Source organism: Calypte anna, chromosome 1, assembly GCF_003957555.1.
Source record: "Calypte anna isolate BGI_N300 chromosome 1, bCalAnn1_v1.p, whole genome shotgun sequence".
Classification (NCBI taxonomy): Eukaryota; Metazoa; Chordata; class Aves; order Apodiformes; family Trochilidae; genus Calypte; species Calypte anna.
The window spans coordinates 67,274,639-67,300,369 of NC_044244.1; the positions used below are offsets into that span (position 1 = coordinate 67,274,639).

Sequence of the window (25,731 nt, forward strand, 5' to 3'; positions counted from 1 at the left end):
CCCTGGTTTTCTTTCAACAAATTAAATCAGACATTTTAAAATTTTTTGCATGATACAATATTTGTTATCCAGTGTCTCTGCTGTAAGGCTTAGATCCTAATGCCATCTTGTGTCACAGAAACAGAATTTTATGCTGCAGTTTGTACAGAGTCATTGTGGTTGGAAAAGACCTTTAAGATAATTTTCCAATCAGAGCAATTCCATGATCCTGCTTGAATGAATTGCTTAATTAATCTCCCTGATTAGATTCTAAAATTATGAATGGGAATCTTTGGAAGTATCTCTTTTCCTGGTGTTTTCCACTTCTCTTTCTGGTTATTGCTCCATCAGGTTTTTGAAAATAGAAGAAAAAAAAAGCAAATAAACACTGAATAATGGAAGTATGTTTTAATTGGTATCTCTTATATCTCTAAAAGGTACAATGTAACCTGGGAAAGAAAATATGTATTTATTTTTATTTTAAGTTAGTAGATTCACTCATCATATTAAAGTTTGCTTAGCTCCTGTAAATCACTCATTACTTGTTTGTACTCTTGTAGAGAGATCCAGTCCTTTTAACATAAGCATCTCTGTTACCATACAGTGAATAACGAGTTAAGGATCAGTATATTGACTGCATAGGTGATAGCCACTGCCAGAAGGCAATCCCGATCATTGAAGTTCTGTGTTTACCTGTCCTCATATTCTAGAGTTAGTTCAAATGCTGGGTGGGAGTCCAGACCACTTAATCCTTTTCTGATGATAGATGTCCAAATAAACAGGAATAGAACCATAGAATCATAGAATCATCTGGGTTGGAAGGGACCTCAGAGATCATCAAGTCCAACCCGTGATCCACTACCGCCGCGATTCCCAGCCCATGTCACTGAGTGCCACATCCAGTCTGTTTTTAAATATCTCCAGGGATGGAGAATCCACTACTTCCCTGGGCAGCCCATTCCAATGCCTGATCACTCTCTCTGTAAAGAAATTCTTTCTAATATCTAACCTAAACTTCCCCTGGCACAACTTAAGACCATGCCCTCTTGTCTTGTTGAAAGTTGTCTGGCAAAAGAGACCAACCCCCACCTGGCTACCCCCTCCTTTCAGGGAGTTGTAGAGAGTGATGAGGTCTCCCCTGAGCCTCCTCTTCTCCAGGCTGAACACCCCCAGCTCCCTCAGCCTCTCCTCATAGGGTCTGTGCTCGAGTCCCTTCACCAGCCCGGTTGCCTGCCTTTGGACCTGCTCCAGGACCTCAGTCTCCTTCCTGAACTGAGGGGCCCAGAACTGGACACAGTACTCGAGGTGTGGCCTCACCAGCGCTGAGTACAGGATCCTTTCTATCCTCTCTTAGAAGAGAGATAGTTGCTCAGGGGAAGGTTTGCATCAGCCTTCTTGATTGATGCATTGATTGATGGTTGAACAGTTACACAGTCAGGAATGTTGATGCCATCGCATCAGAAGGAGAACAGAGGAAAAGGATCCGTTTTTGTTCAGTGCTATAGGTGGACTGATGTAAACTCCATACACATTTTGTGGAGAATGCTGGGATTACTTGATCTACACCCATGTAAAAAAAAAAAGCAGCTTACTCTTTTCTGGCATTCTTCTTAACTAACTCCATCCATGCTCCAGCCCCAGCAAACCACACCAATCCCCATTTATATAAAAGCCTTTTTTTGAGGTGTGGTTTTGGGCTGAGAGTTTGCCTTAGGCTGACACAGCACTAAGTTTCAGCACTAACCCAGGCAAGAGTACTGATTAGCATCAGTGCACAGTGCCCAGTGGCTTTCATTGAAAGTAAACATATTTCTCATTTGTTTTCATGATTCAAAACAATATGAGAAAGCAGGTGGGATGGTGGAATTTCTGTGTGTGTACATTGAGGAGGGACTGAGTGAGCTTTTTATTCTTAGGACACTGTCCTCAAGCACCAAACATAAAATCACATTCAAAGTAATTGGGATATAGTTAACTTTGCTGTGTGTACTTAGGATGTGTTTCCAGTAATGTGTGACAGAGAGAAATAGCAGTTGATAACCAAAAATAGTTTCAAGAGAGCAGCTGTCCATTTCCAGCATCCCAAATGTACAGAAATTGGTAAGAAAGACAGTGCATCAGATCAAACATCTTTTGCATTGCTGTTTCTGTATATGTAGAGTCAGAGTTAAGTGGTTCTAATCAACAGATTCCACCATGACACGACTTGAGTCATTTGTATGTGCAGATATTTGCTCCCTCACTTACTGTCATGAATTGCTGAAAAAATCCATTTAGTAACTATGAAGAAAATATTAACTGGAAAGTTATTTCATAAAATAAGTTTTCATAAGATTCTTTTGAAATATAAGTCATGGTTTTTATCAGCTATATGTATAAAATACACAGTCATCACACAGTTAAATGTTTGTGTTTACAGTTTTGTTGGTCATTGGAAACACTTTATGGTGAATTTTGAGTATTTTAAAATTAGGATTTCACAAGTCTTTGAAGAAATCAAAGGACTGAGTGTGCTGTTCTTGTCAGGAGAACTGTAAGAACTTAAATTCTAAGTGAGGACTTTTTTCCATTTAATTTCAAAAAGTGGCTAGTATATCTTTGGATGTATTCTTCTACTGTATAAAAATGTGGCACAGGTTGCTATTTAATGGCATTTTGGCTCAACAGTTCCTACGTGAGGTACAAGTGTCCTTTAAGTAAAGACAGCAATTTTGTGACCTATTTTGTATTGTACTCCCTGTGCTTGCTTATTTCTTGCTACTTAACATTATGCAGTGGCAAGTAGCAATTATGCAAATAACAAAGGGTACTCATAATTTATAAGTGATACCCACAGAAATACACCATCACAGAAATATGGGCTATTTGTTAGCAAGTTAACAGAAAAACTTCTATTATCCCATTTCCTGAGAGTTATGTAAGGGGCTTTATCAAAATAAGGTGCACATAGATTTAAATATCTGGGCCAGATTTCCATTCCATCCTTGCATAAGCTTCTTCCCAAATGGGAAGAATATGTTTGCACTTAATATTTCAGCAATTACAACTTTTCATTTCCCTTATACATGTGCAGGGATGTGACAACCAATTTAAATGGATTCTGACAATATCTAGTTGACACATCTTGCAGAGAAAAAGTAAGGAAACAAAATGGCTCTGTATTTCCCAGCATTAACTCTGAGTTGTTGGTGAAAGGAGAGACAGGGAGAGTTCCTAGTTGCTTGCAGCTTTGTGCAGCTGGAGTCTAACACAGCAAGAATGTGACATTCATGGTATTTTCACCATACAGTGGTTCAGTTTTAGATGGAGCTGCAAGTAACATTCATTTCTATCAATACATGTATGACAGATAATAATAATCAACCTTGTTGCTTGATTTCAGAACTCTCTCAGAAAATGACAGTACCTCTTTACCACCTGCTGATTCCTGCACCAGTCCGACTAAAATGGATTTGTCATTCAGTAAAACTGCCAAACAGTGCCTAGAGGAGATATCTGGTGAGTAACAATAATTCAGCAGAAGCCTGTAAACTTCTTTGCTTACATCTGTTTCTTACCAGGAGCTTTGCAGCAGTTTGACATAATACTTCTGACCCCTGTTCATGAGTGGTATGAAATATGCAGAAAATTTGAGTCATAAACATTTAGTGCTTCAATTGCACAGTTCTCTTATCTGAATTGGCTCCTGTTCAAATATCCTCTTCATCATTTTGAGAAACTGGCCTTTCACAAGCCAGGGTTTCAAGTCATTATTTTAGTCATACCGAGTACTCCAACAGGATCAGTGGAAAATCTGCTTCAGAATATTTGACACTGATGCCCTTAAGATCATCAAATTAACTTGTATCATCAGAATTAAGACATAAGTTACACAAAATAGTACAGATTAGGGGTTGAGCTGCTGGAAAACACCTCCATGGAGAAGAACTTCAGAGTGCTGGTGTCCTATGGGACGTGCAATGGGACAATGCAAAGTTCTCCATGGGACAGCAATGTGTCCTTGTGGTCAAGAAGGTCAATTGGTATCCTGGGGTGCATTAAGAAGAGTGTGTCCTACAGGTCAAGGGAGGTTCTCCTTCCTCTCTACTCTGCCCTAGTGGGACCTGACGTAGAAGCTGCTGCTAGAGCTAAGCTGCTAAACATTGTGTTTTGAAATTCCTTGTAAACCTTGAGAAAAATCCTTATTAGGCTGAGAGCAATTTTTCAGAATAACTCCATTGAAGTCAACAGAGCCATGCTGATTTCCATCAGTTTGGGATCTGGTTGTAATTCTGCATATGGATATAAAAAGCAAAGTGTCACAGCTGACTTTTTCATCAGGACTGAGTTGCATCAAGGTTGTGTGGGACAACTTTCACAGAGATTCTTCACCAGAGCTGTTTTGTTGGGATATTGTGGTTTGCTTTTATTTTTATTGTTGTTTTGTGGTCTTTTTCATTAGCATTCTTAATCCTTATATTTTTTATAATAACAATAAAAAGTGAAATCTCTGTCCTGGAGGATTCGACTGCAGTTTTGCCCTTTTACTCCAAATTTTTAACATTCTGGTGGATTTATAGCAAGTCATGTGATTCTTCTAACACAGGCTATAAGTCACTTACTGCACTCATTTGACACATCAGTCTAAAATTATCTCTTTAGCAGAAGGGAAATTATATGTCCAAGATTTGTTGGATTGCCTTGGCATTTAGCTGACTCATACCAAAACTGAGGTTTTGTCCCGGTTTGCCTTATCCCCTTTGGATTTTTTCTGAATATAATTTCTCTTATTTGCATATCCAACTTTTGTGATAAATATGTTTCTCCGAAACATGGTGAAATGTTTTCTAGAAGTGACTCATGTCTGTTAAGGTTAAAGTAAAAAAGTATTTTTAATTAATCCAAAAATCAGACTCATCAGTCTTGCATGTATCACTGAGAGACACAAATCATAAGATCTTTCAAGCAATTATCCACAGAGATGGTAACAATATAGTATCAATGCAATGCTTCCTGAAAAGAGGGATCAAATTGTATCTCATGTCTCCTGGTTTTTTCTGTTCTGAACAGAAACAGCATCAAAAAGAAGAAAATGGCACAAAGGGCTCTAGATATCAGAGATGTTTATAATCTAATCCAATATCATATAATATAATATAATATAATATAATATAATATAATCTGTTTCTAATTATTCAGACTCTGGCATTAGCAGTTGACTGACATAACAGATAGTAAAACAGAACCACTGGGAAAATGTGATGAATTAGTTATTGTATATGGAGAAAACCAGATATGTTTTCAATTATGACCCATAATTGTCTATTAGCAGAAAGAATGAATGGGTCAAGTATTACATTTGCTGCATAAACAATTGTCTGTACTGAGGGATGATAACCAAGTCACTGGTGATTCTCTCATTGATGAACCTGCATGGGAAAAAGCCCTTGTGATGGCTATTCAGGGAAGTATTCCATGATGGAATGGCCATGAGTAAGGACAATTTAAATTATCTTATTTAAGAACATCTTTATTCTGGTCTGATCAAGGGATTATACCAGTAGTAGCAAGGAGAAAAGAAGGAGTTACTTCCTTGCTCTGGTCACTTATATCCAGGGTGCCAAGAGGTGAACCCAGAGTTACTTTCACTTGGATATTGTCATTTACCTGAAATCCCCGACTGCTGCTATGGAGGGACATCATCTTTATGTTATCTCAAACTTCTTTTACAACTTGGTAGCCAAACACACTAGTACAATATATTAGCAGGCAGTAAGGATCAAAAAGGGTCATGCAAGGGACTGAGCATCTGTGGAAGTGACTGAGCAGCTTATAGGAGCAGGTTCGTAATTGCTGCTCCACCTGCATTGTATTTCTGCTTCATTAGTCTTTATTGGTTTTATAGTGGAAAATATTGGCAACTAAGTATAAAATGCTCAGCACTATGATATCTTAGTCTGTATCACCACACGTATTTCTCTGCTTCCAGAGTATTTACAGACTCATACTAGTTACTGTCTCTTGGCTGAAGATAACTGCTCCCATAAGCAGCCAAACAGATTGTATCACAGCTCCTAATCCACTTCAGGGCAAAAACCAACCAATCAATCTTAAAAGAATGCAGCAACCATGGCAAGACTTCTGCACAATATAGGCAAAGCTTGAATGTGAACAATGTAAATTTTAAAAGATTTGGGAGTGTTTGTCCAGGCATGCTTTTCCTGAGTGATTAAGGGTACCAAAATGAAGCCAATTTCCTTGCTCTAGTGGTGGATGGTCACTGCTCTGTTTTCTGTGCCCAGCAAGGCAGTTCACATCTCTCTGCCACTGTCTCAACATGGGAAATGAGGAAAAAGAGAGGGAAATCAAGAAAACATAGGGGTAATTTTCAGCTGTATCTTCCCATTTCTAAGGGAGCCAGTTGCCCTTAAAAATCGCTCAGAGTGGATGAAAAGATGGGGCAAACTCAGTGTAAACTGTTGGTTTCCTTCCCTCTACTAGGCAAGTAATCACTTGATTTTCATAGCTGTGAGAGGAAGGTGGTGCTGGATGTAAAGGAGATGGTGAAGCTGGTGTAGACCTGGACTCCTAAGTGCTGCCCTGATAAACAGAACAACCTCTTTATTTTTAGCTTATCTCCACAAATCTGCTGCTCTTGGTAATTTCCCACATGGCTTATGCCTAACACTAGTCCTGCCTCTTGGTAGAGCTACTGTTAATATGAATTTCTTCACTGTTCCTCCATCTCTGATAGGAATTTTTTTCAGATGTGATCTGAAGTGATTCATACTTTTTTTTTTTTTTTTCTGCTCTGAATATTTCACAGCTCAGCCAGAGCAGTCCCAGGTGTTTCCATGCACAAGTAGAGATCAGCAGTACTGCTCACGATACCTTGGTATCCCCTCTGTGTGCAAGATGCTTGTGATACCCATATACACACTGTATGAGTCCCAGCTGTCAGCACAGGTCACCCATGCAGTAGTTTCAGTGCATTCTGCATTAGGGCAGACTCAGTACACATGAGGCACAGAGTTGTGAAGAGTTCTGTCCAGGAAATCTCAGACTGGGAGTCCTAAATAAGGACTAGTTCTCCAGTCACATAGGAACTCTCTTTCTTCAATGTACTTAATGTACCAGTTGCATCAACAGTACTACTCGGTCTCTATGTTTCTGCAAAACTGGAGTATAATTTACAGACAGGATTTGGGGAGGGAAAACAAAAAAGTCTAATAAAATAATCTGGTTTGGTTCTTTTCATTTTCATCAGGTGACTAGGAATAAGTTTTTCAGATGTTCTTCCCAATATTCCTACTTGTAGGAATTTCAGTGATGAAATTTATCAGTGTCTGTTGCAATTTTATTGGAGAAGAGTATCAGTAAGTTAATTATTTAATAATCCATTGTAAACTGTACATGTCAGTAACTACAAAGTATTATTTTGTTAAATCAATTACACTGTTTGGTTTTAAGAAGTGTTTACATGTACAAAGAGCTTAATGCAAAATATGTTATTAAATAATTATTAATAAATTAAGAAATATCAACTAATTATAAGAAAATCTGAGGTTTGAAACAGAAATGAAAGTAATCTTCAGAGTTAGAGTCCAATATCAGTGGCAGGATTAGCATACAAACATAAAATTTTAAAGCTTTTCTGTGAATTTTTTATTGTGCTTCTTTTTTGGCCCCTGAAATGTTAATTAGGTATGGAAATAGTTTACAATTTTTTTTTTCAAAAAGGCTTAGCTGCAGAAGTTCATAATCTTATGCATTTGCATATCTCTTACATAATTCATTTGAAATGCTCTGCACTGGGTCTTCAAAGAAAGTCTAATCTCACAGAAAGTTTTTCTCTAGATTACTAGTTCTTAAAATATATTTTTTAATATTTTTTAAATTCCTTTATAAAAGGGAAAATAAACATAAGGTCATACATTACACTGACTATGATATGTTGAGGAAGTTCTGTGGGCTATTCTTGTTTTATAAAATAGTCCTGTGTGGTGGATATGGAGTACACTGATAAGCAAGGTTGTTGGGGAATAATACTCTGTCATGATATTTACTTTCCTATGGTCTCTTGTAACCTGCTTAGTTTCCTTCTTACTATATTTCATTCATTTAAAATGGAGGGATGAGCTTTATAAAAATATTTTCCGTAAATAAATCTGAGCTTTTTCCACGTTGCAATTTTATCTTTTGTTAAATTAAACACCACAGAGCAGTGTGGTAAAGCAGAAGAAGGAATTCAATGTTCTTTGTGCTGTGTAATTGGTCCAAGATGTACATATGCGTCTGATGCACCTGAGGATGGTCCTGGTGATCTGTCTACCAAGTGCGGAGGCCAGGGGATGAATGGGAGAAAAATTCACATAATCTTTTAATTAAGGGCAGTAGTATGGTGCTCTAACAAATGAAGACTGAAAAAAGGTTGTGTGATTAGCCTGAATACTTCCATATCCCAGCATTAGCCTCACTGTATTTTTAATGTCTGTAGAGATGGAAGTGAGGCTGGTGGATGTGAGACTGGTGGATGCTGGAGTTGCAGCATGTGGCTGCAGCACGTGTGTAGCCCTCATGTGGCTCCCAAAAAAAATTAAGGTTTCATGCCTGTGGCTGGATGATGGATCATGACCTATGTCCTGCTGAAGCTGGACTGCCGTGAATGACCTAGGTGGGAGAGAAACAGGTCTGCAGAGACACTGAGACCCCTTGGGTTGCCTGGGACTCAGCTATACCCCCACCAGAGACCCCTCCAGCCTGGGGTGATGAGGCACCTATTGCCAACACCATATATGAGGTTTAGAGTGGCTCATTAGGTGAAGATATTTCATCACCTTCTCCAAGTTTTTCTGCTCCCAGCTGGAAAGATGACTTCCTGGCCTGTTCTGTCAGTCCCTGCTCAGGGCTGGGCAGCCACACTGTAGTGAAATGAGGCAACCAGGTGCCACTAATTGCCAGGTAGTGGGCATGAGCTTGTGATAAGCCCACCTGTGCCTGATTAGGGTGGGCCCCCACTGCGCATGAGCAGGATTAGGGGGCCAATAAAAGGTGAGTCTTGAAGCACAAGCTCAGATCAGTCCTGAGCTAGCCAGCAGAGAGGTCAGTCAGTTGTTTCTCTCAGCACTGCACTACCTTCATTGCGCCACTAGAGCTCATCACCCTGAGGGTGAGGCTTGAGTGGCGCAGCCAGCTGGCACGCTGTTATACAGACTACCCGAGCAATGCTGAGGCTGTGGGTTCAAGACTCCTCAGAGCCTCACCCTCAGGGCAATGAGCACTAGTGGCGCAATGAAGGTAGTACAGTGCTGAGGGAAGCGACTAACCTCTCTGCAGGCATGCTCAGGAATGAGCTGAGCTTGTCCTTCAAGACTCACCTTTTATTGGCCCCCTGGTCCTGCTCATGCGCAGTGGGGGCCCACCCTAATCAGGCACAGGTGGGCTTAACATAAGATCACGCCACTCCCTGGCAATTAGTGGCACCTGGTTGCCTCATTTCACTACACCACACCATGCACTGCTTCCCTGGCAGAGCAACGCTTAGCAGGAGGGAGTTCACCCTGTTCCCAGGGCTCACTGGAGGCCGGATGCAGAGCCACAGGAATGGCTGTTGCATACACACCTGCTATGGATGCAGAGTGGGTCTATACCTGCTGACCATGCAGACAAGCCACTGACTCTGTATGTTTGGATATGAAAGGGTGGCTTAGGGAGTTACTGTGCATTTATTGAGGCTGTCAGGGAGAGATTCACTGTTGCTGTATCTGGTGGGACAGGTCCTGATCCCTTGATCCCACTGCATCATGGTGCTGCGTGGAGCCAAACCACCGTCCTCCCTCTTGTTTGAAACACAGCAACTGATAATACCATGCTCTTTTGAGTATATGTTGAGGTTTTAAAAGCAAGGAGTAGGAAAATAAAGAGATTTCCCTTCATTTTACAAATCCTGTATTGTAAATACAACCCTGTGAAGCCTTCCTAATAATCTCAAAAGCTTCCTCAGCCACACTGAATGGGCAGCTACAGCCAGCACCAGTATGGGAGCATGGAGGCAATGCTGGAGCTCTGCTTCTTCAGCTGGGGCAGTGTCAGCATCTCCACCAGTGCACCCAGTAGGCCTTGCTGCAAGCAAACACTGGCAGGTTCATCACAAACTTTTAAGGGCCCCTATGTCACTAAAGCTGTCAGACTCTGGGAGCAGATAGAGCAGTGCAACCATCAAGGTTTTGCTTTTTGTTTCCATGCTGAAGTAGTGGAAGGGGTTTAATATTTGGAATGCTTTTGTGCTCAGGCTGACAGCACATTCATCTTGCCTCCCCTTAGTCAGACTTTGTGGGCTAACTGGAGAGGAGGAGTAGTATCTTCTCCTTTTGTGGGCCTTCTCTTTCTAGGAATCTGCCAGCAATTTAAAAAGGAAAACCATCATTGTTTGAGACTACTGAGACTACTAATTTTTTCCAGATTAGTTCTGCATATATAAGCGTCATCTAGGAAAAATAACGTACCCTTCCTTTAAAATTTCTAACGAGTTTCCTCAATGTACTTTTTCTTTACATATCTTTAAAAACTGTAAACTGAGACAGCAAAAAGCAAGAAGTACACACTGAGGCTTCTGTTGACACCTGTTTATTCACACAGGAAACACTGTGTAATCCTCAAAGTGGCATTTTTAAAGGTTATTTCCCTGTCAAGGTTTCTCAGGTAGAGATTCAGTGCTGGCATATCTAGCACAATAGATATGTTTCACACTGACAAAATCCATATATTGCTATACACCAATTTTCATTTTTGTAGATTTCTACAGAATGTTTTATGAAATAAATTTTCAGCTACGTAAAAAGGTTGTATCTCAAAAATTGTAATTGCAATCAGTCCTTTGTTTATCTGTCAATTATTTCTGGGACTAATATATTTTTCTCTGTGAGAAAAGGTATAGCTTTAAACATAAGCCTTCTATCTCTTGGTAATGTATTTTAAAACATCATATAGAAGGGGTGAACTTAGTTCAAACATGATACTGAGTTGCTTTTTAAAAAAAAATCACCATTCCATTAATAGGCTTTCTTCAGAAGATTGTGAAACAATTATTTTATTACAGCATGTTAGTATCTGAATCTCAAAGAGAATCAAACAAACAGTGCATTTTAAGGACAAAGAAATAAAATACTTTCTTTTATAAATCACCTTACTGTGTAGGTGCTGTTGTCTTCCATTTTTCAGCTTTTTTGTGATGTTCAATTACGTATTTTTTATTTATACCAGAAATTGCAAGACTGAAAGTCCAATTGCAAATCTGCTCTAACTTTCTGCACTTTTAGGGAGCAGCAGTGCTATGTAAGAAATAGTTTGTCTTCCTTACCTTTCAAAGAGAAAGACAGGAGCTGCCTGTGAGCTAGGTCTGTTAGGGTAGCATTCTGTTCAGGAGAAGCTGTGTCTTGAAACCTATGGCACTGCAAACTGGGCAGAGGCCCCTGTGTCTCCGGTTTAATTCACCAGGATGTTTGCTGCCATGGCAGCCAGCAGCATTCACTGCAGCAGCAGAGAAGAGTCATATATCTGGGAATGCAGGTTGAATACTAAAATGTAGGGAGGCTTGTGCAGAGCTTTGCTTCAGTGGTTAATTTCAGCTCTTTATTGAGCTCTGACGTGGAGGCTGTACTTGCAGTTCTGTGTCAGCCCATCTAAAGTGAAGAGCCATGCACTGGGATCAGGCATGATCTGCTGAGAGGCAGGAAGCAAGCCCAAGACAGCACTCGTGCCTACGTTTGATTTCAGAAGGCAGCAGCTGTAGCCAGAGATGCAGGCCCACCACCCCGATGAGAACAGTGGTTGGATGGAGAGGGGAAAACACAGTTGGCTTTTGGAATTACTTTTGTGCTGGAGCAGAGTGTTTGATCAATTCTCTTCTGCTTGAGAGAAATCCAAGTGAAAATGACTGTAAGTACTGCAGATTAACGTGATGGGAGAGAAGTGGCTTAGCAGGGACAGCAGAATAATTTTAAAGAAAATGACTGTGCCTGTCTAGTCATTTACAGTACATACACTGCATGGCTGAGCTGTGCTTTTCATTTGTGAGTGCAAGTATATGCTACCTGGGATGTGCAGCGTGTAGTGCTGGAAGAATCACTTCTCAGACTTTTTGGGAGAATTGAACTGCTGTCCACCTCAGAAATATGAGATCTAACTGAGCTGAAAGCCCTGCCGGAAAGATGCAGTGATCAGCTGCTGAACTGTCAGTGTTTAAAGGCAAGGAAGTTAGGAGAGGGTGTGTTCATCTTCAGAAGCAAAAGTCTCTTACCACTCTCACACTCATCACTGAAGGGGACAAGACACGATACTCACACAGAGGGCACTGGTTTGGAAACACCTTCAAGTCCAGCCAGAGTGATCACCAGTGGAAAGCTGAAGCAGAGGAGCAGAGGTCCCCTTCCCAAGGCACTCCCAGTTGGTGCATCCTCTCTGCCAGTGTAGCCTCTCTGCACCCCAAGTGTTTCAGGCACCACCGCCTGCTGGAAGGAGGATGTCAAGGAGAGCAAGAGACCTGCACACAGGTGAAGCCTTTGAGACTGACAATGAAGAGATGGGAAAATCAGATGATGAAAATGTGTCCTGCATGTCCCGTTTCCCCAGCAGGAACTGGGCAGAAGAGGAGGAGGAGGAAGGCTGCTTACGTGAAGGGACAGCACATCTGGATGAAGATGTCATAATAACAATGCTGGGGGACCTAGAACAGGTCCTTTATACTGATATTTTAGGTAAGTTAACTTTGGCTTGACATCAGGAAGGGCAGGAGATGACCCAAGTGTTAGCACAAATCTGCATGGAGCAGATTTTTGATCTTGATGGTGATTTCACAAGACAGAACTGGGTTTATTTGCAGTAGCATGCAAAAATAGTATCTAGACATTTCTTCCTTTTTTGCCTACTCCTACTTCTAAAGACTATGAAATAAAGACAAATGTCTACATTACTTTTGATGGGTGCGTGGGCAGCAACAGCCCTTGAATAACTGAGCATAATTTACTAATTTGTTTGAAAATACAAGGTGAAGCATTTAAGTTTACCAATAAATATCTCAATTTTAAAATCTTTGTTTGAATTTCAAATTGAAATCCTTAATCCAAAGTTTTCTTTAGATAGAAAATGTATTGACCAATGTACAAGCTCTCCCTCCAGTATTGCTTCCCTCTTCTGGCCCCCTCCCCCCCCTGATTTCATCCCTACATGTGGAATTGTGAGCACCAGGGTTTTGGTTTGGTTTAAATGACCGGTTTAGTTATATCAGTGCATGCCAGTGATCATTTGAAGTTCACAGCTATAGGTTCTTCAAAAGGACTCTGTGTTGCTGGCTTTACTTTTCATCTCTCAGCCCTTTATCAGAGTGCTCAAAGTGTTCATTTCCAAAGCTTTGTTCTTCAGTCAGTCAAATGGTTGAAAGTGGCTGCTTGCTTTTCCAAGGCTATGTAGCATGTGTCTAGCCTGGAGATTTTTTGCTGGTGGATATGTTAATCCTAAGTGGTTTTAAACATTCAGGATAAAATGTTTGCTCTATATGTAAAGTAAAAAGATACGATCTCAAAAAAAAAAAAAAAAAAAAGTAGCAAGGATTCTCTCTTTATGCACACCTTTTATTATTAGATTATACAAGTATGCTAAAAGGGGCTTCTCCTATAGATTATAGGCTTGTTAGCAAAAGATGCTGAGCTCTCCACTTGCCCCTGCTCCTCTTCAACTATATTTCATTGACCGAATTACTGTTCTCTTCTAAGCCTCAGTTTCCCCACCTTCAGAGTAAAATTGGAACTTTGTGAATAGATTTCTATATCCAAGAGTGGACAATTTTCTAGGCAGCTACTTATTATCTCTAAGTCCTTTTATGAAAATCAGACAATTAATGGAATTATTTTCCCACGTCTCCATTTTGGACTGTAATTACATGTGTGGAAGTACTGAAGTTATTATAAACTGTATTATTAAATGTACAACTATGGGTGAGCTTCTGAATTGTGAATGTAAATGTTTAACCTGGGTGGTGTTTTTTGTAAAATATTTCTTCCAATTTCCTGTTTACAAAACTCACACAATGGAAGACATGAATGTGTTCTCTAGAAATCTGTAGAGAGAACTTGTAATGGTTTATTGCTTACAGGCAAGAATTTGGGGAAAATTTCTTGTAATATTAATGTTTAACTCTAAGTGATGAAGCTTGTAGTGATATGAGCAGATTGCATTGCATGGAATCAGTAAAATATTTACATCGGATTTTCTTTTAAGTGGAACAGAATTTTGACAGAAAGTTTCAGGGTACTTTCTTATCCCAGTCCATCCACATAGGAAATAGAATGGCTTTTCTTCAGCCTGCAAACCATAATCACTTGAGATAAAAAAGCCAGGATGCCATTCTGATGTGCTAGGTTAATGCACATATAGATAGACTCTCTGATGCCAGTGGGCATAGCAGTAAGAAATGTGGTGCCTGGGGTAGTCTGGGCTCCCTTTGTACCCATACAGTTTGTCCCAGTCCTGCTGCAACAAGCACCATAGCATCTCTTCTAGGTAGCTTTCAGAAATCACACATCTCCACCATCCCATGCTCCTCTGTACAGAATGGGGTTTGGTGTTGATGGGGACCCACAGAGCTATCCTGAAAGTGCAGGTAATGTCAGATGCAAGTTAGGTCTGAGAATCTTTTACCCAGCACAGAAAACATCACAATCATCATGTTCAAATGTTTATACTTTCTGACTTGTTCATCCGTGGTTCAGCTTGAATCCATTTATATAGCCTTAAGAAAAGGTTGGAAAGGAAAAAGAAAAATTATTTTAAAAATACTAATAGTTACAGTTATAAGGATTTTGTATGTATACTCTGTAGTAAATACTATGTAGTATTTTAAAATCACAAAACTCTAGTTGTATCTTAGAAAAAAAAATGATGGAAAGGTTTTGAAACTAAGAGATCAAAGGACCTTTCTAGGATAGAATAACACTACTTTTATGGTACGTTTTTTCTCAGATCTAAACATTCTTCTCAGTCAAAACATATTTGGCAGTTTGCCAAATACATGCACCTTTGTATTTAATTGCAATTATACTTTAAGGCTTTGTTATGCTACTAACTGTACAATATATATTTTAAAAGACAGTTGTCATTTTTGCTGCAAGAATTTTTAATGTTAACATACAGCAAAGGATAACTGACAAGAATGAACAAGGAAGGAAAGGGTAAAGTTACTGAAAATATTAGTTATATTTAGTTCCTCAAATAAATATAAAAGTAAAATATTGCTTTGCCTTCAATCCTGCTTGCTTACAACCTGGAATTTATCTTTCTATGTGTAACAGAAAATTTTCTTATACCAACACCACTTTCACCTCTGGCTTTAGGTAGAGCAAGAAAAACAGGTCTTGGTGTTCTCCATCCAGGTGTTGTAATGTGCTCCTGGAAGTACGTTTGAGTGCATTTGGCAGAGGAGGGAAAGCAAAGGGAAGCATCAGAGAGGAGCTGAGCTCAGGCATGGAAAGCCTGTCTGGGAGCTGTCAGGGCTTTCAACAGCAGGTTTAATCCAACAGTACTTAAAGGTCTCCAGCTTTGCCTTAGCATGAGACCTTTTGCTTCATGGGAACATTCAGGATGGTGCAGAAACCTCTGCAAACAGTACATGGGGTCCATGGGCACAGTGATCAGCAGGGTGCTCGATTGAATGCCTCTACCTTGAAACACAGGACTAGAGATAATTTCAACCTGGTGGTGAATATTCTGAGTGAGGCAAATCTTCCTGCAAAGTATTACATGTGAAAATGCAGACAGGTAGTTTATTTTATGGTGCAAAATGTTGTGACCTTGGGGTGTGGCTTGAGAAGATGGAGAGATTGGAAGCAGATATGGGCTTGTATCCCTACTTCTCATCCCCAGCTTGTCCAAGTGACCTCACCATCCGTTCCACCATGCCAACCCAGAGGCTTCTGTACTGTTTGACCATAAAACCACTGGATAATTGACTTTGAGCAATAAAACAAGTAAAGAGCAGTTCCTGAAGGACTGCTTGGAAGAGGAAAGAGGACAGAAGACACAACCAGTGCAGAATAGATGGAAAACCCTCAGCCTGGCACTGCTGTCAAAGCTAGCTTGACATTAAGCCACAGCTGCAGGGTGCATTGGCTAGTACCTTGCATCATTTGCCAGTCAACCTTACTATGTTTTCCCCATGCCTTCAAACAGAGGTTGTGCTAAGATCCTTTTGCCTTACCACATTTTTTTTCCCCAGATGCTTATTTTTTTTGCTTTACTTTTCCAAAACACTTTGTTAAATGTAACAGTGTCATTGTTTCTAGCCCCATAATGGGTATTGCTCATCTCTCTCTCCTATGCAACTTGTCTTGCAAGCTCTAAATTCTAAAGGATCTCCTTCCTTGTTCACATTTTTACCAATTTTCCTTTTCCTTGTTTTTCTTTTCTATTTTCTTTTTTTTTTTTCAAATGTCTTCTACCTGTTTGTTTTTTTTTTTACCTCTCTCTCACTATGCTTTTCCTCAGAGATTTCACCACTGTTACATCTTCTATAAACTCACACACAAACCTGGGAGGAAGAAAGGTGGCAACAGAATGAGAAATAGAGCAACTTGAATATGTCTATCAGCATGTGTATTTTACATTTTACAATGTAAAAGTGTGCTTTGTGGTATTTTCCCTCTGCTTGGAGTTTGGATCTTGATTTTTGTATGTGTTGACTTTAAGTTCACCAGACAAAAACATGTCATAAAGATTCCAATATTAGATTAAAAGCTTGTTCTGGATGCAAATGCTGAAATCTGGAATTAAATATTAGATAGTTTATGGGTTACACAATAGTATTTCCAGAATAAGGAGTAAAATTAACAAGTTATGACATAAAAATGATCATTGACAGAGTCAAAAGGAATTATTGCCTCTCCACATTCAGCAATGTACATATAATAATGATGCTTCTTGCCAGCCTTCTTACAATCAAAAGGTATAGGACACAACCAGAAGCAGAACACTTGACTCAAAGCCATCAGAAATTTTGTCATGGATTTACTTTTGAAATTCTCTTATTCTCCTAGAGAAAAATGAAATAAAAATTACTTTATATGCTAGAAAACATGCTTTTCTGTACATTCATTTATGATTCTTGGAGTTCGTTTTGAGGCTTCTTACATTTTCCTTTTGTTCCTTTTTTCCCTTTTTTTTGGTTTCCTTTGTTTTGTTTTGTGTTTGTTTTAATATCATGTGAAGTAAACATGATTTGGGATGTTACAGGTGAAGTTCTGTGGGATTTACCATTCAAGATACCAAACTAGCCAGTCACAAAGGATTCCTGAAGGCTTTTAAAATCCATATTTACATAAATGACGCATGTGTTTAGAGTATTCAGATTTTTATCCCAAGAAGACTATGTTTAAATCATATATGAAAAATAATCCCCCCTTCATGAAACCTTTACAGTTAAGGAAAACTGCTTTATCAAGTGCCTGAATTAAGCAACGCTTTGAAATAGCCTGCATGTTAAGTGCATACTGAAGAGTCATTGTAACAGATACCCCAGTTCTTTCCAGACAAAGATAAACTGTGGCTTTATTTTCTACCAAGTCATGTAAAATTTCAAGGAGGAAAAGGGCTGTGTAATGTAACAAGTGGTCTGGGACTGCATCGTGCCTTGATTACAGAGATAAATGTAAATCTGGGTTTCATTGATATTTGGGCCCTAATAGTGATACTTCAACAAGACCCTTTTCAGGTTTTTTTTTTTACATACAGCATGTTATTTATAAGCCTATGTGTGTTCTATTACTGAAAATATGAGGTTTCAATTTTTATAAGATTTCCCGGCTGTATGTACTTCATTCAACCTTAAACACTCTCATGTGCTAAAACTCATGCTGTCTTTCCTGTTTTATTCCAGGGGAAGATCCTGAAACAAGAAGAATGAGAACTGTAAAGAATATAGCAGACCTGAGACAGAATTTGGAAGAAACCATGTCCAGCCTTAGAGGGACACAGATAAGCCACAGGTACACTGGTTTTGTGTAGAGTCCTAAAAATTTACACTGTAGGAGAGTATTACTAGTTGCTGAATGAATAAGAATTGCAGGGGAATATTATCTATGGCACCAACCATGCTGTTTGCTAGATTGCCTCAACAATTTAAATGTGACTTTAATATATGTTACTGTCAAAGAATCATAGAATCATCATAGAATTGACTGGGTTGGAAGGGACCTCAGAGATCATCAAGTCCAACCCTTGATCCACTACTGCTGCAGTTACCAGACCATGGCACTGAGTGCCACATCCAGTCTCTTTTTAAATATCTCCAGGGACGGAGAATCCACTACTTCCCTGGGCAGCCCATTCCAATGCCTGATCACCCTCTCCATAAAGAATTTCTTTCTAATATCTAACCTAAACCTCCCCTGGCACAACTTAAGACCGTGCCCTCTTGTCTTGCTGAGAGTTGCCTGGGAAAAGAGACCAACCCCCACTTGGCTTCAACCTCCTTTCAGGGAGTTGTAGAGAGTGATGAGGTCTCCTCGGAGCCTCCTCTTCTTCAGGCTGAGCAGCCCCAGCTCCCTCAGCCTCTCTTCATAGGATATGTGCTTAAGTCCCTTCACCTGCTTAGTTGCCCTCCTTTGGACCTGCTCCGGGACCTTGATATCCTTCCTGAACTGAGTCATACAGTCATTCAGAAGGATGGTTATTGTTTTCTATGCATTGACTTAAAACCACATAAAATTTATTTCAGGTTATTTTAAAAGTACGGCTTATTGTATACTAAATATATGTGTGCACATGCATACTCAGAAACACGCAGAGAGCGTTTTTAAAAACAAAATAAAAATTCTTCCAGCCTTTGCTTTTCCATGCTTCTCGGGAATAAAAGAAAGCACAGCTCACTGACTTCTCCATTTTGTTTGGCAGCACATTGGAGACAACTTTTGACAGCACTGTGACAACTGAGGTGAATGGGAGAAGCATCCCAAGCTTGACGAGCCGGTCCAACCCGGTGACGTGGAGGCTGGGGCAGGCGAGTCCCCGGCTGCAGGCAGGAGATGCCCCATCCTTGGGCACTGGTTATCCTCGCAGCAGCACAAGTCGGTTCATACACACAGACCCTTCCCGTTTCATGTACACCACCCCTCTGCGCCGAGCAGCTGTGTCTCGCCTGGGAAATATCTCACAGATGGGGATGAGTGAGAAGGGGAGTGATGATTTGGACATGTCTGCTGAAGTGGACGTTGGGGGCTATATGAGCGATGGGGACATTCTTGGGAAGAGCCTCCGAACTGATGACATCAACAGTGGGTAAGTAAAACTTTTTTTCCTCGTTTGAACTAACGAACAGTGAGCAGATGTGGTGGGATTTTGGTAACAAATTCTGGCAAACAAGTGGAAGTTGCATTATGGTTGCTACGTAAAAACACACATATCTATATATATATAGAGATACAAAAGCCCCTAAGCTTCCAGTGATTTTATCACCTACCTTCAAATTCAGCTCTTTTCCTTCAGAATCAACATGACTTTGCTATGAGCTTTGATAAGAACACAGGTACTTCTTATTACTTGCTTCAATTTCTTAGTTATTACAGTAAAGCAGAATCTTTCATGGCTTTTCCTGGGTTGGGTCTTCTTTTGGTATTTTTGCACCTTATTCAAGGTGGTAGATATGATATTGGTTGCAGCTGATGAAAAATTATTTCTGACAGGCCTGACTTTCTCTGTCTCCACTTCAGATATTGTCTAGTGTAGTCTGTGTGATGGGCCTTTACACCAGCTTTTTAGCTATGCGTATCGTCTGAGCTGTAGGAACATCTTCTCTTAGAGGACTAAATCAGTTATTCTCCCAGCATATCTAGGAGGAAGAATAAAAAATATTTTTACTTTTGCTTAATCAGTTGATTGATTCTATTCCCTATGTTTGAAACTGCTATTTAACATTCTTACTTCAATCTTAAAAGCCACTTCACTCCTATGTATGTGTAGAACACCTAAAGAATCATACAAAAAAAAAAGCCATTCTACTTTTTTTACTCATTCATAAATTCTGGTTCATTGCTGTTGTTGGAATCTCAAAGTTGCTTGGTGGCTGAGGTAACATTGTGTTTGACAGAAGTCCCATGGAGTTCATGGCCATGTCACACCACACTGCTTTATATAAATTTAGAACTCTTGTTGTCAATCTAATCTTTTAGTTTGAAGTATAGCTATGATTAGAGAATGGCAGCTGATGAAATTGGATATGATACCTTCCTAGGGCCTACTATAAGTCTGTGATCAAAGCCCTCTCTACAGTAAGGCCTCACCTCAAGCACCATCCAAAGATAGACCTCTATAAAAAGCATATTTATAAAGAAAGGAAATTCCTGTATCTCCTTGATGCACTGTCTCAGTGACCTGTGAATGGAGCACTGCTGACAAGGTTGTCCATAGCATAGAATTAGTGGGTGTCAAATAGGATTCCATGTTCATGTGTGATAGAACAAAGAAAAGACTTGTGGAAAGCATAATACTTTAATGTCTGAAGAATTTTTATCATAAACAAAATATAAAGGCTGCCTTTGATGGATGCTTGGGTTTGTTTAAATAAAAAACAAAAACCCAAAAACCAACAAATACTGGAATCTTTTACAGTGCCTGATGAACTTTATTAATTAGCTTATCACATTAGAGAATTAATATAGTCATATGCATGACCTTTCTTTGCATTTGTAATAAGGATGAATCAATAGAAAGTAAGTTGTAATGTGCTCTCTTAACAATTGTAGGTGCAGTAAATGTTAAAAACAAGTTAATAAGCTCTGAAAATTCAGATTTAATTGAGGCATGTAGTTTTAACTCTTTTATGCCTCTTCCATTTTCAGTTTAATTACTTTTAAAACTTGGGGACAGCAATATAGCAGTAATTAGAAATTAGAATGAGGAAAGGAATGAAATTTTCATCATAATTCTCCCCTAGCTAAATAATCTGTCAAGAAGTCTAAATTTTTTCTTTAATAAAAGGATAAATCTAGTATGTGAGTATGACTGTTAATTTACCTTTGGAAACATATTTGAAGATACCTTCTGCAGACTCCAGATACCAGGGTTTCAGAAATCCTTTGCTGAACTCCAGGCCAAATCTTACCAGTGCATAATATTCCTTAGAGTTTAGTTAAAAATAAGGAAACCAGACCTCTGTGTTTGAATGCACCTGAAATTACCTTCATCCAGATTGCCAGTCCCAGGATGATGCTATCTCAGCCTGTAGCAGTCTCACAGCACAGTGCTTAACTACCACATCTTTGCTCTCAAATTCTGCACTGTCTTGCCCAACCCAAGCTCTGGTAGTGGAACCTGGGGCTCCTGGACTGCTGGATTAGCTCTGCAGATTTCAATTAAAGCCACTCTCAGAAGGAAGTGCAGGGAGAGGGGTAGAAGAGCATCTGGAGCCTTGGCTTATGTTTAGAGCTGTTGAAACTAAATGTTTGTGCACCTGAAAAGATGGATCTGAGTGGTGCCGTTTTGCGGCTCGAAGAGAACTGGTTTTAAAGATTATTTGCATAGGGAGTGAACTCCAGTAGAACATCTCAGCCATCATCCTGTTATCAGGACCACACTTTTTTCTGTTATCCTGTAGGTTTACTTTAAGCAGGTTCACTGAAGTATGCCATTTTTTTTTCTATGGATGTATACTTCTATGTTACGTACCATACATCTGCAAGATCCTTCACCAAAAAAAAAATTTAAAAAAAAAAGTGAAGTGCAAACTCTTTACTAGGTTACTACACTAATGGCATAAAAATTACAAGAGGAAAATGCAAAAACCAAGAGCTTTCGAGGGAAGAGAGTTTGATGGGTGCTTCTCACAGAAAATAATGGACAGGTCTTGAGAGCAGGAAAAGCTTGTCATACTGCTCAGTTATAAGAACCAAGACCTCTTGTTGAGATACTAAGGTGTAGGTAGGCATTCCAGAAATTATTTCTGTTGCTTGAAATTTAAAAACTTTTAATGGTTGGCTAGTAAGTGAGCAGCACTATACTCACTGTTCGATTCATTAGCTGTTCATTATAATATGAAGTTGTAGAAATAAAGCTAAAGGAACACAGATAGAAACAGATTCTTAAATGTCATTATAAGGGCTTCAGTGGATATCTCTTTCATATCTCAGTGACTGCATCCCAACAGGAACTATGGATTTGTGTTCTCAATTTATCTTCCCATTTAGATAGATGTTACTGATTTTTTTCCTTTTTTTTTTTTTTGCTCTTTTTAACTGGAGTTAATGTCTCCATTATGTGATATTATTTAGCAAAAGTGCAGTGTTTAAAATGTACTTAACATTTTTGAAGCTACTTGAGAGTTTCATTCTAAATATATTTTAATAAAGCAGGTTGGCCTGTAAGCCATCAGAGCAAAAGACAAATGTTCCTAGAAAATAGATGTATATCTGATCTCCCCATGCTGGGTGTCTATCATATATCAGGACAGCCAGTACCTCAAACATTTGAATTCCATGGTCCGTTAACTTTAGAGTGAAACATGGTTGCCAGATGGCTGCTTTTCTCACTGATTGACCACACATTTATTTTCAGGTACATGACAGATGGAGGACTCAACCTATATACTAGAAGTCTGAACCGAATACCAGATCTAGCTGCCTCTCGAGATGTCATTCAGAGAGGGGTTCATGATGTGACTGTGGATGCAGACAGGTAATAGTTCTTTGTTAAGTAAAAGCTATTTGAACTTTACAGATATTTTTCATCCTTCATATCTGCTAATATATCATCATTTTGCTCACAAGGAATAGCAAAGGAAAGCAAGTTTCTGAGACTGCAAGGTTTCTGAGCACACAATACACAAAATACCACAAGTGAGGAAAATGTGTCACGTTAGACTTAGAAAAAATCTTAGAAAGAATTGTTGAAGATGTAAGAGAAAATATCAAGAAGCCCAGACCTTGCCTGCAGTCTTGAATCTCTGAAATGCAACATGATTTTTACAGGTTGACTTGGGCACAGGGAGAATAAATAAGGCCTCTAATCAGCAGAGAGCTTGAGTGTGCCTGACAAAGTGGGTCAGAACACACATTTAGAGTTGACTGGAACCAGAACTCTGATTTATCCACCTGCTTTGCCCTCTGTGGCTGTCAGAAGAAGGCAGCACCCATGAGCAGTGGGAAGCGAGAAGTGAGGTTATATCCTTTTGTCTATGCAGTGTGAAGGAAGAACAACACTTCCCTGACCTAGCACTTCTGCTGATTATGCAAACATTTTCTCTTTCTTTTCCTTGAACTTAAAATAGAATCATACTGGTGGCTTGTATCCATGTTTCAGAAATGAAAATTCATAACCCAACTTTTGCAGAACTTAAAACTCTGAGGTTTTGGTCAGACTATCATAGAGATAAGGAGCAGCTGTGGAATTTGGCAATCTTCAGTTTTAGGGGTTTGATTTCAGTACCAATTTTTTACAATCAAGTTTTCTTTTAAGAAAAAAAATGTATTTAAGCTGGAAGGGAAAAAGATTCACAGAGTGAATCTGGTATTACAAATCCATCAAATTAGCTGAAGAAGATCTAGGTTATTGACCTCGGTATGATAAAATTTTTACTTTTGCAGTTCACAGATAAAAATATATCTGTGACACAAGTCTGAATTAGTTGAATAGTGCATGAAATGCATCAGAATAAATAAAGTAATTTTCCTCTAGTGAAATGGTAACTTAAAAAAAGAAGTTTGTTTTAAGTGGCATATTAGCATTTGTTGACCTTGCAGGAAAAGCCTGTTGTAGATAACAATTCAAATGAGCACAGCTCAGTTCTTTGGAATGTGAGCATTGATGTGATGCAAACATCAGAGAAAAGTGTACAGTGGTCATTAAAAAAAAGTAATTTGAATAGAAGTCAGGCAGTAACAGGAGAAAATCAGAAATGAGATATGAGAAGGAGGGACTTCTGTTCAGTGCTGTATGTGAGAACAAGAACCTTAAGCTCAAAGTGGGAGAGAGGCTGGAAACTGAAAAGGCTGGGAGTCGTAATTAAAGACAGAATGTTGCAAGCCCCCATGTTTTTCTATGTCTCTGTATATGGGAGAAAAGTTGTTAGAGCTCTTCCAACTACACAGTATTCACACTCAGTTTTCAAACCATGCACATTTTCCCTGAAAAAATGGTCCAAATGAGGGGATTTTAAAATTTTCTCTTTGTATTCCTCAAGCCTTAGGTGCCACAGAAGCACTTGGTTTTTCTTTGAAGGGTTACTTATTAATGTATGTGATAGTTTGTTCTATATAATATGCAGGTAGGTACATATTTTGCATCTGAAACCACAGGGTAACTATCATCCATTCTCAATAAGATTGTCCAGCATTTTCTTGTACATAAGTGCGTTTTGTTTTGTTTATACAACTTATTTAGACTGGCTAAAAACTACTCTGCTGTTCCTGAGCCTTTCATCTCGAAGTCTGTCTCTTGTCAGGTTGTAAAGCAGGAACTTGTCAGGAAAATATTTTGGGTCTTGAGTGAAAAGCTGATCAATTTTATGCAAGATAAACACCTTTTACAAAATTAAATTAATGTATATTCAGGGAAGATTTATTTGATCACAACAGATAAATATCTCAATATATTCCATCTTCATTGTGCACGTGCAGACAAACTACTCTTGACATTAGCAAACTGCATGAGCAAAAGTAATTTTTGAGCATAAAGCCTACAGATGTGAAATACAATTTACTCTACCTTACAAAAGAATGAAAGATGGATTCATGTGCTCTTCTACACCATCTAAGCAAGATGTCATAGAAATACTATATGCTAATGTATAATTAAAAACTTGATTGTTATATTCAGGCATAAGGAATTTATATCATATTATATTACTTATATTATACTATATTATATTACAAATTACCTTATTGATTATATTACTAATTATATTATGCTACACTACATTGTTATATTTAACTTATATTTTAAATTATATTTACCATATTATGAATGTTCAAACAGCACTGGTATTTCTTGACCTTTCAGTGCTTGATTTTTGCAACCTTAGTTGAGCTTTGTCAACACAGAGAGAGGTTTGTGCATAACCTTATGCTGTTCTTTGAAGAAGAAAAAAAGGAGTGTTAAGAAGTGGAAAAAAAATAATGTTACGAGTTCTGTTGCTAAAAAAATAATGTGCTTGGCAAAACAGATATCAAAAAACCTTTACTATGTCACACACACAAAAATTGTTTGAGCTGATCTTCAACAATGTGTGTCACACTAAATGCACCCTCAGCAAGTTTGCTGATGACACCAAACTGTGTGGTGAAGTCACCACGCTGGAGGGAAGGAATGGCATCCAGAGGGACCTTGACAGGCTGGAGAAGTGGGCTCATGCAAACTGCATGAAGTTCAACAAGGCCAAGGGCAAGGTTCTGCACCTGGGTTGGGGCAATCCCATGCATGAATACAGGTTGAGAGAAGAAAGGATTGAGGGCAGCCCTGAGGACAAGGACTTGGGGGTGGTGGTGAACCAGAAGCTTAACATGAGCCATCAGTGTGTGCTTGCAGCCCAGAAAGCCAACCCTATTCTGGGCTGCATCAAAAGGACCACAGACAGCCCATTGAGGGAGGTGATTCTCCCCCTCTGCTCTGCTCTTGTGAGATCCCACCTGGAGTGCTGTGTCCAGTTCTGGAGTCCCCAGCATAAGAAGGACACAGAGCTCCTGAAGGAGAGCAACTAAATTGATCAGAGGGCTAGAGCACCTCCCCTATGAAGACAGG

The 25,731-nt window shown here is 39.2% G+C and overlaps 1 protein-coding gene across 1 annotated transcript in view; it reads left to right on the plus strand.

Moving 5' to 3' along the window:
- Positions 1–25,731, plus strand: part of NAV3 (neuron navigator 3) — a 264,054-nt gene that overhangs the window by 141,432 nt on the left and 96,891 nt on the right. Inside the window, 4 exon segments of the mRNA XM_030463599.1 lie at positions 3,362–3,477; positions 17,882–17,990; positions 18,898–19,281; positions 22,552–22,671. Of these exon segments, the coding sequence (XP_030319459.1) occupies positions 3,362–3,477; positions 17,882–17,990; positions 18,898–19,281; positions 22,552–22,671 (729 nt within the window).